This window comes from Gobio gobio (genome assembly GCF_949357685.1).
Source record: "Gobio gobio genome assembly, chromosome: 11".
Taxonomy (NCBI): domain Eukaryota; kingdom Metazoa; phylum Chordata; class Actinopteri; order Cypriniformes; family Gobionidae; genus Gobio; species Gobio gobio.
The window spans coordinates 5,997,254-6,013,958 of NC_137104.1; the positions used below are offsets into that span (position 1 = coordinate 5,997,254).

General features: G+C 38.0%; 1 protein-coding gene across 1 annotated transcript in view; it reads left to right on the plus strand.

The window, feature by feature from the left end:
* csmd3b (CUB and Sushi multiple domains 3b) overlaps positions 1-16,705 on the plus strand; it is a gene marked incomplete at its 5' end in the record, with an annotated part of 796,761 nt that overhangs the window by 645,288 nt on the left and 134,768 nt on the right. Inside the window, 2 exons of the mRNA XM_079829185.1 lie at positions 4,406-4,594; positions 14,619-14,804. Of these exons, the coding sequence (XP_079685311.1) occupies positions 4,406-4,594; positions 14,619-14,804 (375 nt within the window). The remainder of the gene's footprint in view (positions 1-4,405; positions 4,595-14,618; positions 14,805-16,705) is intronic.

Genomic DNA, 16,705 nt, shown 5'->3' on the forward strand with positions numbered 1-16,705 from the left:
AACCCTACCCTTAAACTTACCCAAACCACCACATCTGTCCCTAACCCTACCCTTAAACTTACCCAAACCACCACATCTGTCCCTAACCCTACCCTTAAACTTACCCAAACCACCACACCTGTCCCTAACCCTACCCTTAAACTTACCCACACCACCACACCTGTCCCTAACCCTACCCGTATCCCACCTCAATGTCAGCAAAGGTATTTTGCAATACAATTTGAACACAGTAAGTATATTGTATTTATTTTTTGATGTAAGTACATAGTACTTAAGGCCACCTAATATAAAGTGTGGCCAATATTTCAAATATACTGTCTTTAAGTTGTTTCTACGTTTATGTGGAGAGGAACTGAAATGATTACAATATAAAAATATTAAAAACGTATTCCCGATTAATTACAGACAAAATGTGCGATTAACCAGTTAATTGTTTTTAATCGATTGACACATATCTCTACTCGTTCTGTAATCTGGGCTGGGAGCCAAAAGGTTTAAACCGAGCCAGGGCCGATCCCGGGGCGATCCTGGAGCTATCATCATTGTGCCCTTGAGCAAGGCACTTAACCTCGGGTTGCTCCAGGGGACTGTCTCTGTAACTCTATTAATTCCACCTGGTCACATGGCAAATAAAGACTTCATTGTGAACTTCATTGAGCGGTATTGTGCATATCGCATTACAGCAGTGGCAGGTGCTGAAGTTTATTCTCATTATCAGATCTGTGGAGTGTTATGAACTCTACCCTACCCCGCGAGGCAGTGAGCAGCATATTTTCACTCCGCAATATCTCCGCGCTGACTTTCCATCAAAAGACCATTTCTGCTCAAGGGTGCCTCAGCTGTCTTCTCCATCACCGTCGGCCATCCTAAACCCAGTTTTAACCGTTGTTCCAGCTGCTCATCCTGGCTGAACTTGCGTTCAACTCATGCCTGGAGTGAATTAAGCCAAATGAGGTGTCGGTGAGAGCGGAGGTCAGATGCTTACACTTCCTCTAACCTGCCCATTGGAGATATAAATAGCTCTCATACCTACATCCTCCTCACACATCTGCGATTGGTGCAGGTACTGAAGGAAGTTATGTTAGGACAAGCGTACTTTTGAGCTGAGATGAGACTAAATGCAAACTGACATCCCACGTTCGAAGTGCCTTGTGAAATCAACGATGAATGGCCTGTTCATTTCCGTCGTTAGGATATGAACATTTCCACATCAACATGTTAATGCTTTGTTTCAGTTCAAAAGGAAGAGAATCGGTTTGAATTCACTCGCAGTCTCTTGTGAAGCTTGGGTAAAACCAAGTGTAACATTATGAAAGCTGCTTTCTGTCAGTGGAGCTCTCTGTGGCTGTCAATGTCTCTCGCTGAGTTTGATTGACATGTTATTGATGTTTGGTTTCAAACTGAGTGTATGACTACAGTGCCTTCAGAAAGTATTCACACCCTTGAATCGTCTCACATTCTGATGCTTTCGCACCATCGGATTGTAAAACACAATCTCTGCCCTAACCATTTGATATACATGTATCATTTGTAGTAATCCACACTATAGGCATCCAGAATTCTAGCCTTCCTCTCAAGCCTTTCCTTTGTAGTATTTGCCACATCCTTTGGCTCATTTGTCCTGCCGGATGGACTTAGCCTCAAATGCAGATCTGTGGCTGTGGGCTGTTTTCAGCAATTTGGGTCCATCCATCTTTTCTTTATGGCAATTATCATTTTTTATTTGATTTAATGAAGATTTAGATTTTCATCAATTATTTGTATTTTATTTTAGAAAGTTATTTCTGCAGAAGTGGGAAATAATGATATTTAAAATCATTTAATTTGACTTGCAACATAATAGATTAAATACTTTTATACATTATAAATGCACATATATTTATGCATATATGTGGGCGCATACTACCTAGAGATTTAATTTAAATTAATTATGCATGGTTTTGTTGTTTGCTCTTTTTTAAGTGAATGTCCTCTTGTTTCAGATATTAGATGCATAGTTTAAATTACTGTACAAATGCATACTATAGATAAATAGGGGCATATTTTTTGCCTTTTTACAGTGACCCCAAAACTTATTGTTTAAACACTTATTCCACACGGTGTGTATTTCATTACATTAGATAACAAACAAATCAAACCATTTTTTAAAAATAAATATAGCAAAAATAATTTTCAAATGAAATACAGATACAGTAGTTATTTAATTAAACAAACCCATTTTGACTTCATGAATCCACCAAAAGTTGTGGAGCTGAGCAAGGCCGCTGGAGCGATTGTTAATGAGACAAACTCAACACACGCCTCGCGAGCAGCGGGACTTTTATTATGGCGTAGTCGCCGGCGGGACTTTTATTATGCCACAGTCGCCTGCGCCACTTCCGCTTTTCCGTTAGTGAGTATGAGGTAACACAGCTCTGTTTATCATATTAGATACGTCTGAGTGTGTTGATAATGATGTTCTGACGTTCTCTCGGCGGCTGCTATGACACTTGTTCACACTGCAGTGAGAGTAAAGCTTTTCTGCAAAATAAAACCGGAAACCGAGGGGAACGCAGATGTGACGCCATTGACAGGCGACTCCCTCACACGTCCCGGTTCATTGGTTAAAATAGCAATTTCTCACGATTTACAAATAAATCTTCACAAACTTCACAAACACAGAATGAGTCACGCAACTACGTTTAGCAACAACACATTTGCATAACAAATTATTTACATGTTAACCGAATGAAACCCTTTTCTATTTCAATTCATTCAATTCATTGGTTGGTGCTTTTATGGCGATGTGGGTGCAGTCTCTGGCTCCAATAATGTTTGGGAATCTGGCGATCGCATAAAAGCCCCATTTTATTTCGGCTTGTTGAAGAATTAGTAAGGGAACTAGATGTAGGTTGGTGCCAAGGAAATAATTGCAGCCAACATTTGTCACAGCTGTCTTTTATACGGTTTGACACCAATTACGCATTATGTTTAAAACTTCAAAAATTATCAATTGAGTGTTTTGTAACAACCAATCAGACCACAAGAGGCGGGATAAACGAGCATATTTCAAATGACTCTGTATGCAATTGGATAGTCCTTCAACCAAGTCTGTGATTGGTTCCTGCAAAAGTGTAACAGAAGCAGTAGAAATGAATGTACAGGTTTACAGACTGAGTTGCAGGGCGAAATCAAATTGGCAGATCAGGCTGGGTTTACCCAGTCTAACGAATATGTACAAGTTGGTAGAAACTTTTCTTACACACTCATTACAAATCTGTGTGTACGCACCGTTGATAAATGAGGGCCCAGATACTTTTGGGTTAAATGTAAAAGTGCCTGACAAAATTGAAGTCATTTTTGAGAGTAGGTCATAACTTTTGCAGTTATGCAATCAAATTCATGTGTTTTTTTATTTTAAATATGGCTTAAGTGTTCACATAATTTGTTTTGCCACTGTACCTGTGTTTTAAAAAATAAAAAGTGCTCAATCATCATGCCTTTAAGGCCAAATTTAGCAGAAGGTGCAAAATAATAATAATAAGTTTCTTTCCAGAATTATCTCCGGTAATGTAAATTCCATTTCTAAATTTCAGTAGGGAAAAACAGATTATGTGACCTTTTCACAAATGATAAAATATTCATCTGCAGCCTACAAAATGTCTCCAAATGTCTCCAAAACACCAGACTGAGGCATGTTGAGCGAGTTTTACAGCTCTGTAGGTTACTATAGCGGGAAATACAATGCTTGCTTAAAGAGCACCTATTGTGCTTTTTTATATTTTCACCTTTCTTTAGTGTGTAATGTTGCTGTTTGAGCAAAAAGGTCACTCCAGCTGGAGTTCTTCTCTATATCAGTGTCAGTGTTTCTGAACTCCCTGAAACGCCTCCATTGTAGTCTTGAGTTTTCTTCCGGGAACAAACACCTCACAATATTCCTCATTTAAATAATTACCAAGTCATACGCTAAATAAAGGGGCGGGGCCTGGTTGAGTTAGTTGGTAGTGTGTTGAAACTGATGGTTATGGTACGGGTGGGACATTCCCCAAACACACTCAAATCACTTGATCAATCACTACACACTGATCCAGCCGACCAATCAGAGCACATTGTGCTTTTCAGAAGGAGGGGCTTCATAGAGACAGGAACTAAACAGAGCGTTACTGACAGACTGGGAAGAGAGGAGCCGCAACAATGGAGAATTTGTGACAAATAATGCGTTTTTTGATGAAATCTTATTCTAGAAGAGCCCAAAAAACAAAATCAAGACTTTGTAAAAGGGCATATCAAGTCCTCTTCAAGAGAGAGATCCCTAAGAGCTTTTTCTAAGAGTGCTTCTAAGTGAATGAGCCTCTGTTCTGGGTGTTGATTAAGGAACTGATGGGGTCTGGTGTCTGTCTGTCTGTCTGTCTGTCTGTCTGAACAGCTCTGTACTGCAGCACCCCGGACTCTCCCCTCCATGGATCCATAAGCAGCCAGACCGGAGGACACCTAAACAGTCTGGTCCGCTGGGCCTGTGACCGGGGATACCGGCTTATTGGAAAGAGCACCGCCGTTTGTAAAAAGACGCCTTTCGGCTTCTATGCCTGGGACGCCCCGGTTCCTGCTTGCCAAGGTAAGACCCAGCAAATGGGGACGTTTACTAGTTTGGGTTTAGTAGCTGATAACTCTTATGAACTCTAGCTGTTATACCAGCCTCTGCATTGATGTTATTTAATTACTAGCATCCCTAATTTCACCAAACTGATTTGCAAAAACACTGACCATTTTCAAACCGGTCTTCTGAACACTGAACATATTAAGCTGTGATATGGGAAAATATTCTGCTTCCAGGTTAAATATGACAAAATCAAGCCGTATCGACAGCATTTGCGGCATAATATTAATGACCACAAAGAAATATTTTTTGAATCATCATTCATTTTCTTTACGGTTATGATGTATGAAGTGAATGGGGCCAATTTTTGGAGGATTTAAAAGCAGAAATGTGAAGATGATAATGTAATAATATTAGTGTTGGAAAATTGATTAATCACGATTAATCGCATCCAAAATAAAAGTTTGTGTTTACATAATAGATGTGTAATGTGTATAATTATTATGTATATATAAATACACTCATTCATGCATATATTTAAGAAATATTTGCATATATATTCTGTATATATGTATTTATATAATTTATATTATATATAAATATTTAAAATATAAATGAATGCTGGGCAAATTAACGCGTTAACGCAGGCGATTAATTTTTTCAGTTTAATGCATTCAAAATATTTAATGCAATTAACGCAGCGTTCGTTTTTATTTCCATTTTTGCCTAGTTCAGGGAGTCGGCCACATTCATGTACGTTGTGTTACAGGTACGATATACTGATTCACCACCTAGGAAGATAGGGAGCTCACACACACACACACACACACACTCGACGCACAGAAAGATTTGCGGCAGTCTCGTGCACACATCGAGTTCTCTTTCGCTCTTGAACAAACACTAGCTATGTTTCCATCCACCTATTTTTATGCGCATTTTGGGATATCGCATCAAAAAATGCTGAATGGAAACAGCAAGATGCGCATAAATAAAAAAAAATGTGCATAAAAAACGTTGAATGCGCTCGTTTGAGTAGGATACATTTTCTATCCGATACGAAAACATGCGCATAAACTACGATTGAAATGCATTATCAGATCAATTCCTTGATGCACATAAAAAAAATCATGTGATATTCGCGATGTAACAGCATAACTGTAGTAACCAGCAGAAAAATCTGGTTTGCAAAACATCTGAAATGCTGTTTTGGTCATTCAGAAGTCTGTTGTCAAAGATGCTCTGTATATTTCCCTCCTGTCTTGCATGACTGCGTTCCCAAACAGCAGCATCTGCCTCTGAAAGCATGACAACACGTTTATTGAGACGCACAAGTTTCTCTGAAAAGCAAATAATTTATTATATACGAAAATGATTATATATGGTGGCTTCTTTTATGTTTCTTAGTGATTTTTTTAGCGGTAGTTTATCAGGAAGTGACGATTATGCTCTTCTCTTCGACTCACTGGATGGAAACGGTCCTTTATTCGCAAATGTTTTATGCGATATTGCCTTTTTTTGCGCATAAATTACATTCGCAACTTTAGATGGAAACATAGCTAATAACAACGTTGAAACAATGTTGCCAAAATGCCAGTTTTGTAGAGTATTAGGAGTCTCTTAGTCTCATTATAGGAGTCTTAAATTAGTTAAATAACGTCTTAAATGAGCTTGAGAAATTAATGCGAGAATATGTGATGCGCGTCACAGTCATGTTCGGCAGCGGCCGATCTTAAAGTCACCGCAGCCAATTAATGATGTCTGGCATTAATGTTCATCAAAGAACAAAGGTAACCGAGAAAAGATGATTAATCTATATTTCATTTATTATTTATGCCGTTAAGAAAGGTGTTTGATAACTATTCCATTTCTGTATATGTCTAACAGGGAAGGCCACGTGTAAATATAACATTTATTATAATGGGTTTATGTAAAGATTGTTTTAAAGGTCCCCTTCTTCACGATTCCATTGTTCAAACTTTAGTTAGTGTGTAATGTTGCTGTTAGAGCATAAATAATACCTGTAAAATGATAAAGCTCAAAGTTCAATGCCAAGCGAGATATTTTATTTAACAGAAGTTCCCTTTCAAAGCCTACAGCGAACGGCTGGCTTGGACTACATCCTGGTACTTCCTTCTTTAATTACGTCAGTAGAGCAGTAGAACAGACTAACCTCCGCCCACAAAGAAACACGAAAAAGGGGGCGCGGTCTTGTTGCTGTCCCACGTGGAGACGCGGACGGTCGCGTGGAGAAAAGGAACTGTTGCGTTGAGTGTGTTTGTCGCCATGTCATCGAGACGCTGTTATTTTCATCCAGGAGTCAAATCACCTTTGTTTGGCTTTCCCAGGGACGCTGTAGAGATTATTGAACGCATATATCTCTCCGTTAAGAGGCGTGACCTTTCCAACGTGCGCTAAGCAGCTGTCAAATTACAACACAGGAACCGCTTTCACGTGCGCTAAGCTGTGGTCGAATCACAGCACAGGAACCGCTTGCACAATCAGAACTCGTTACGTGTTTCTGAAGGATGGACTTCATAGCACAAGGAAATCACCAGCCGTTTTTAGGACAGTGGAAACAGCGGTACACAGATAAGTACATTGTGTGAAAAATACTGTGTTTTTTTACACGCGAAACATGAACACATGTTATATTGCACACTGTAAACACAATCAAAGCTTCAAAAAAACACGAAGAACGGGACCTTTAAGTTAAATTAAAAGTTTTTTTTTTTAAAGCCTAATAAATGGTGAAATTTCAGTTTCAGTTATACTGTAATGTATTGTCATTAATGTTTCATAGAGACATTATTATCAGTGATACTGGCCTTCATTCATAAAAAGATGCCATTACAACACATATTTAAAATATGCTATCTTTAAATTGTTGCTTCATTAATTTGGAGAGTAACTGAAATTAATACAACATCAAAGTATTAAAACTCCCCAAATATTAAAAACTTGCGATTAATCGCGGTTAATTACAGAAAAACAAATGTTTTAATCGATTCCCAGCACTAATATAAATGAGGGCTGTCAAAAGATTAATCGCGATTAATCGCATCCAAAATAAAAGTTTGTGTTTACATAATATATGTGTGTGTACTCTGTTAATTATTATTTATATATAAATACACACACATTCATGTATATATTTAAGAAATATTTGCATGGATATACTGTATATACATTTATATAATCTATAATATATATAAATATAAATGTTTTATATATAAAAATAATATTTTTTTCTTAAATATATACATGCTTGTGTGTGTATTTATATATAAATAATAATTAACAGAGTACACACACATATATTATGTAAACACAAACTTTTATTTTGGATGCGATTAATCGCGATTAATCTTTTGACAGCCCTAATATAAATATAAAAATTTGTTCTTAAATATATACATGATTAATGTGATTAGTGTTTATATATACATAATAATTATACACAGTACACACACACATAAATTATGTAAACATGAACTTTTATCTTGGATGTGATTAATCGGGATTAATTGATTTGACAGCACTAAATAAAACACATTGTTGGTGTTGTTCAAATTTGTGTATTATTTGAGATGTGAGTTTGTTCTTTGTAATTTTTACAGTAATTTTAGAGTTTTAGGCTTGGCAACAAAGTTGTAAAATTGAATGTAACTGCAAATTATACAAAATTATTTTAACACTGATATGTTTGTGAATATCGAAACATATTAACATTTTAACTAGGGCTGTCAAAAGATTAATCACGATTAATCACATCCAAAATAAAAGTTTGTGTTTACATAATATATTTGTGTGTACTCTGTATAATTATTATGTATATATAAATACAAACACATTCATGTATATATTTAAGAAATATTTGCATGTATATACTGTATATACATTTATATTATATATAAATATAAATATAATACATTTTTCTTAAATATATACATTCTTGTGTGTGTTTTTATATATAAATAATAATTATACACAGTACACACACATATATTATGTAAACACAAACTTTTATTTTGGATGAGTTTAATCGCGATTAATCTTTTGACAGCCCTAATTTTAACCTGATTTGCTGTCATTTTAAGTGCCTCACTGTGACTTTTTTTTCTTGTTTTGTTTTAATAAAATGAGGGATAAATCAAAATTAATGTTTATGCTAATCACCATTATGCCACAAATGCTGTCAATTGAGCTTAACAATTGATATTCGTTTAACACCAGTATTGTATTGACTAAAACCCCCAAGAGGCCTTTTTAAAGTCAGCAGGTAGTAATTCAGCGCTTGCAGATATGATCAGTAATTTTCCTGACGCCTCTCTAACAAGCTTTTACGGCCAGCGATGGAGACGCAGTAATTACTGCCGCCGCTCTTCTCACTGATACTGTTTATTCATGATCTGTCACATTAATGACTAATCTTCAGAGCTCTCTTTATCCATCTGTGTCGTTCATCCTGCTCCACCTATCCTCTCAGACGCAGCTTCACAGTAGAGTAGATGAGCCTGACTAAATGGTTTCTGAGGCGGCGCATTCATGCGGGGCCCTTCCTCCTGCATTAATGTGACAGAATGGGCCCCTACTTCCTCTAAGGGCCACAGGCTCCGGTGCCACTAACGTCAAGTGACACTTAAATGACTCTGTAAACTTCAAAAAGCATTCTGGGCACTTTCAGCTTTTTGTGTTGTGCCAAAGCAAAGCAACAATTGTTCATCTGGCGTCACTGTCAAAGACCCCTCTTGGTGAGCAATGCTTGATATGTGCTCTTTAATTATTGGGAGGATGTTGTAATGGCTGTGCACCGATGCCGTTGGTGACTGCTCTTTGTTTGGCAAATGTACCAGTTGTTTTGCTGCTCAATAAATCTTGTGCACAGCAATGATTCATACTTAGTGCCATCTAAAAGTACAGCGCGTTGATAAATAATATGTTCCAGTGCCGCTTGCATAAGGGAGCAGTGAGACGGGACGTTTGCAACACTGATGACAAGCATAGTTATAGTGGAATAGTTCAACACTTTAAGTGCTATTTCATTGTTTATGAAAAAGATATGCCGTTGCATGCAAGTTATTACTTTCAACACAATATTGATCTCTCTTAGAAAGTTTTCAGTCTGAACTTGAATGTGGTTTTACACCACAAAAACTAAACGTTTATCAGACTCCACTTTTTTTGAAAATAGGCTAATTTTCCAACTCCCCTAGAGTTAAACAGTTGAGTTTTACCTTTTGCGAATCGATTCAGCTGATCTCTGGGTCTGGTGATAGGACTTTTAGCATAGCTTAGCATACATCATTGAATCTGATTAGACCGTTAGCATCCCGCTCAAAAAATGACCAAAGAGTTTCGATATTTTTCATATTTAAAACTCTTCTGTAGTTACATCGTGTACTAAGACCGACGAAAAATTAAAAGTTGCGATTTTCTAGGCCGATGTGGCTAGGATCTATACTCTCATTTCTGCGGAATAAACAAGGAACTTTGCTGCCGTACCCTGGGTGCAGCGGCGCAATGATATTACACAGCGCCTGAAATCGACACTTTTCATTTGCCGTCGGTCTTAGTAAACAATGTAACAACAGAAGAGTCAAGTTTTAAATAGGAAAAATATCAAAACTCTTTGGTCATTCTTTGAGCGAGATGCTAACAGTCTAATCAGATTACAATGATCTATGCTAAGCTATGCTAAAAGTGCTACCGCCAGACCTGGAGATCGGCTGAATGGATTCGAAAACGGTAAAACTCAACTGTTTAACTCTAGGGGAGTTGGAAAATGAGCCCATTTTCAAAAAAAGTGGAGTGTTCCTTTAAAGGGATAGTTCACCCAAAAATGAAAATTAGACCATGATTTACTAACCCTCAAGTCATCCTAGGTGAATATATCATTCTTCTTTCGGACGAATAAAATCTTCAGATGGCTAATCCAAGCTTTATAATGGCAGTGAATTGTTGCCTCGTCCATAAAAGTGAATCTATCCATCATATAACTGCTCCACACTTGTCTGGCTATCACCAGACCAAGCTCAATTTAAGACTGAACATTGGTCTGGGGAGTCTGCTCTGTATTTTCTACTGCACAAGAGGCGTGATCAACGAGCAAAAATTGTCTCTGTACACAATTGGATAGTCCTTCAACCAATCAGACCACAAGAGGCGTGATCAACGAGCATAATTCAAATGAATCTGTATGCCATTGGATAGTCCTTCAACCAATCAGACCACAAGAGGCGTGATCAACGAGCATAATTCAAATGAATCTGTATGCCATTGGATAGTCCTTCAACCAATCAGACCACAAGAGGCGTGATCAACGGGCAACGGCCCATGGCTTCTCTATCCATCATCGTGTTAAACCCGCCAATAGCGCGCCTTGTGGATAAGCCAGTCTGTGATTGGTTCCCGCAAAAGTGTAACAGAAGCAGTAGAAATGAATGTACAGGTTTCCAGACGGAGTTGCCGGGCGAAATCAAATCGCCGGCAGATCAGGCTGGGTTTACCCAGTCTAGCTCCACACGGCTCCGAGGGGTTAATAAAGGCCTTCTGAAGCGAAGTGGTTTGTTTGTGTAAGAACAATATCTATATTTAAAACTTTATAAAGTTAAAAGTTCCGGCCGATCGCCCTCCATGGAAAAAGTGTTGAAAGTGCCTCTGCAGTTTAAAATGCTTACGCTACTGGTAACGCTCATCAGACGTAGCGTAAGCGTTTTGAACTGCGAGAGGCACTTTCAACACTTTTTCCACGGAGGGCGATCGGCCGGAACTTTGAACTATTTAACTACTTTTAACTATTAACCCCCTCGGAGCCGTGTGGAGCAGTTATTTGACGGACAGATGCACTTTTATGGACTTTCAAAAACAGAGCAACAATTACTGCCATTATAAAGCTTGGATTAGCCAGGACTTTTTTAATATAACTCTGATTGTGTTTGTCTGAAAGAAGAATGTCATATACACCTAGGATGACTTAAGGGTTAGTAAATCATGGGCTAATTCTCATTTTTTGGTAAACAAACCCTTTAAAGGGTTAGTTCACCCAAAAATGAAAATTCTGTCATTAATTACTTACCCTCATGTCGTTCGACACCCGTCAGACCTCCGTTCATCTTCGGAACACAAATGAAGATATTTTAGTTGAAATCTGATGGCTCTGAAAGGCCTCCATTGGCACAATGCACGGTTCACTCTCAAGACCCTTAAAAGGTACTAAAGACGTCGTTACAAAGTCCATCTCACTATAGTGGTTCTACAATAACTTTATGAATCTGCGACAATAGTTTTTGTGCACAAAAAAAACCTAAATAACGACTTATATAGTGATGACGATTTCAAAACACGGCATCATGAAGCTTCGAAGCGTTATGAATCAGTGAGTCGAATCATGATTCGGATCGCGTGTCAAACCGCCAAACTGCTGAAATCTGGCGATTCAAACTGCTGATTCGACTCACTGATTCATAACGCTTCGAAGCTTCATGATGCCGTGTTTTGAAATCGTCATCACTATATAAGTCGTTATTTAGGGTTTTTTTGCGTACAAAAACTATTCTCGCCGATTCATAAAGTTATTTTAGAACCACTGTAGTGAGATGGACATTGTAACGACGTCTTTAGTACCTTTTAAGGGTCTTGAGAGTGAACCGTGCCATTGTGCCAATGGAGGCCTTTCAGAGCCATCAGATTTCAACTAAAATATCTTCATTTGTGTTCTGAAGATGAACGGAGGTCTGACGGGTGTCGAACGACATGAGGGTAAGTAATTAATGACAGAATTTTCATTTTTGGGTGAACTAACCCTTTAAGCGCAACTGTAACAGAGTCCACTGAAAAGGCAAGTTGAAGAACCCAAGTGCAGTTTATTTCAAATGATTAAACATAAAACAAGGACTTGGCAAAACAAAGACTTGACTTGACTTGACTTGACTTGACTTGACAACAGAAACTCACCATCAGTAGTTACACGATCAATATCAGACCAAGACACGGCAAACATGAGGGTTTAAATACACAGAGACTAATGACAAGACAAGTGACACCTGTGAACAGTAATCAAACAATGAACCAATGACTGAACAAGACACAAGATCACATGAGGGCATGGGAGTCACATGACAAGACCAGGAAACAAGACAGTGAACATGACACACTCAGAAACATAACAGTGAACATGATAAACTAAAAACATGAAACATGAACCAATACCAAAACACCCTGTGACAGTAATAAGCAGCAAAAAAGAACTCAATTTAGTGCTGAGAGGCGGCTTTATGTGCCGCACTTTGGGTGTGAGAACAAAATCTGCAGGAATGAGTAAAACTATGCACAATACACGCAATCCCACAGTCAAATTCAAGCCCTGTACCAGCAACAATATTCATCCGGAGCAAATGAAACGAGTGAGTGAGGGGAGGAGGGTGTGTGTGTCACTCGCTGTCTGAGAGATGAGAGGGAGAAAGCGCAGCTGGTATTGTGTATCTATTCTGCAGAAAATGCGTATTCGAGGCGTTTCAGATATTTCTGTATCAATATGTATCAAAAAATCTATATTTCTGACAACACAACATTGCACTTAGTTTATTGTTTCATGTGCCTTTTTAAAAGACTACAAATGAAAAATGTATGTATTATATATAACATTTAACCTGCCTAAGTTGCTAGTAGGAGTGACTTTGTTACATGTATCTATGCATTATTGTGACTTTTTTTTTTACTCCTAGTACACTCTAAAAAATGCTGGATTAAAAACAACCCAAATTGGGTTGAAAATGGACTAACCGAGCAATTGGGTTGTTTTAACCCAGCAATTGGGTCGTTTTAACCCAGTGAATGGGTTCTTTTAACCCAGCAATTGGGTCGTTTTAACCCAGTGAATGGGTCGTTTTAACCCAGCGAATGGGTTGTTTTAACCCAGCAATTGGGTCGTTTTAACCCAGTGAATGGGTTGTTTTAACCCAGCAATTTGGTCGTTTTAACCCAGTGAATGGTTTGTTTTAACCCAGCGGTTGGGTTAAATGTTTGCTTATCTATGCATTATTATGACTTTTTTTTTTACTCCTAGTACACTCTAAAAAATGCTGGGTTAAAAACAACCCAAGTTGGGTTGAAAATGGACTAACCGAGCAATTGGGTTGTTTTAACCCAGCGTATGGGTTGTTTTGATCCAGCAATTGGATCTTTTTAACCCAGTGAATGGGTTGTTTTAACCCAGCAATTGGGTCGTTTTAACCTAGTGAATGGGTCGTTTTAACCCAGCAATTGGGTCGTTTTAACCCAGTGAATGGGTTGTTTTAACCCAGCGTATGGGTTGTTTTAACCCAGCAATTGGGTCGTTTTAACCCAGTGAATGGGTTGTTTTAACTCAGCAATTGGGTCGTTTTAACCTATTGAATGGGTCGTTTTAACCCAGCAATTGGGTCGTTTTAACCCAGTGAATGGGTTGTTTTAACCCAGCGTATGGGTTGTTTTAACCCAGCAATTGGGTCGTTTTAACCCAGTGAATGGGTTGTTTTAACCCAGCAATTGGGTCGTTTTAACCTAGTGAGTGGGTTGTTTTAACCCAGCAATTGGGTTGTTTTAACCCAGCAATTGGGTCGTTTTAACCTAGTGAATGGGTTGTTTTAACCCAGCAATTGGGTCGTATTAACCCAGCAATTGGGTCGTTTTAACCCAGCAAATGGGTGGTTTTAACCCATCGGTTGGGTTAAATGTTTGCTTAAAACAACCCAATCGCTGGGTTAAAACAACCCAATTGCTGGGTTAGTCCATTTCAATCCATTTTCAGTCCATTTGTTTTTAACCCAGCATTTTTTAGAGTGTATAAACTTAGTATTGACCTTAAATAAAGCCGTTATGTGTCCATAAGCACCTGAAAAGCCTGTCCAATTACCAGCCACACAAATAACCCAATTTCTGTGCTCTAATGGTGAAATATTCTAAAAGAATAATAAGCAATGTCGAGAGGTTTTTTTTAATTATCTTGTCATAGTTATATTTTAAACACATGAGTTAACGTTTATCTAATTTTCCCACCCATTAGCTGTCTCCTGTGGGGTGCCCAAGGCTCCAGTGAATGGAGGAGTGCTTGCGATGGACTACTCTGTGGGCACACGTGTGACCTACTTCTGCAACGATGGCTACCGGCTGTCCTCCAAAGAGCTGACCAGCGCTGTGTGCCAGCCTGACGGCACCTGGAGCAACCACAACAAGGTCCCTCGCTGCTCAGGTACAGCCATTCCAAGAGATGCAGACGCCGTTCAGCATGAATTTTACAGCAGAGAATCACAGTTAAAGAGGAAGGAGATGGACTTGTACACAGAAATAATCGCCTTTTAATAGCGTATGATGTGCGTTAACTGGACCAGCCTAAAGAATCAGTTCTTCTTTTAGCATTGAGCAAGAAAAGCACATTTTATTATACCGTTGCTGTCCGATTTTATTGCTCATTTGAAGTGTTTTTAAAACAATTAAGACAAAGAGTTTTGGAAGTAAACAGGAGTTCAGTTTGTATCCCTGTTGGCTAAATAAAAAATAGCTGCCGGGAGGCATAACCAAGATGACTTGCCATTAAGGGACTTTAAGAAATCTCTTTGCTTCAGCTTTAATCTTCATTTATTTATGAGCCAATTATGGCATCCCAAAACAATGCCTCTGTTCCAAAACCTAGTGAGCTGCCTACTTAGGCAGCCTTTTAAGAAATCATCACAACATTGTTGTTTTTGAGACACATTCATTTAGTAAAATTCTAAAGGCCTGTTTACACCACGGATGATCACTATAACGATAATTATAAAGATATTATTCTAAAAATCGTTCTAAATATACAAGAAGCAGCATTTCATTTATCCTTTGTGATGAAGGCAATAATGCATTAACCCTCTGGGCCTCTTTGGTCAAAAATGACAGAAAAATATTACGTTTTGAAATGTAACTTTTTTTTTTTTCTTCATCGAAATGGGATGACACTTGGTGACTTTTGCCACATTAGCTATGTGAACACAGATAAAATCATGGAAATGATTCGGATATGTTAAAGGTTTGGAAAAAGCATCACACTTGGCTCCTTCGTGATCAAAAATGATGACATAGGAAATGAATGGGAAATATGAAAAAATATGAAAACACTGAGAATCTTTTGGTCGTACAAACTACAAATCGGCCACTGTGCGTGTATCTGTGCAAAATAGACACACACACACACACACACACACACACACACATATATATATATATATGTATGAACTACAGTTTTTTTGCAAATGTGTTAAATAAAATCAATAATTCAATCACAATGCAGTAAAAAACCAAACAGCAAGGAAGAGGTTACACAAGAGTACTAAACCCACTCAAACACACACACAGAGACACACACACAACATTATTATACACACACAAATAAACTGGTGTGGCTGTAACAATATGGTCAAATTGAGCCAAAAGACTCGATTAAGAGGTTGAAATCAGATCCAGACCCAGATTTATTTTAAGCTGCAAACTCAGAAACAAAGGTATAGTGGAGGTATAATTTGGTTCCTTGGGGAACAAAACGTATAACTGTACCTTTAAAGGTACACAATTGATCCTTAGGGTACAATTAAACCATCGGCAGGCAAGTTCAGTCCTAGAGAGTCGCTGTCCCACAGAGTTTGGCTCCAACCCTGGAAGACATCTTTAGAAGCTCTTATTGAGAATTAACTGAGGTTTAGATGTTGGTTTTATTGAAAATATTTGGTCACCATTATGGTGATCAGTGTTTCGTTTAGTTGGGCAGTTTGACTCTTTGCTTTTTATGTGAGTTTGTGGTTTTTGCTACAGTGTTAACAAAATACATAATCTGTTCAAATCAAAAGAAGCCATAAACAAAAATTGTCATGAAGAAAAATGTTTGATTAAACGCATCACTGACTAAATATATTAATAAATAATATTCACCAATAATACGTTCTTGCCACAGATCAGACATTCTGAATTTTGATTTTTAAATACATTCTAGGGAGAAAAAAGTTTAGACACACAGATATCAAGAATCAGCATATGAATCTCAACAATGGCGACCTACTTAATGCTGCAATGCATGCTGGGAGCCATGAGTTTTATACTGTGGTGGCTTAGTAGGGTTGGAGCTAA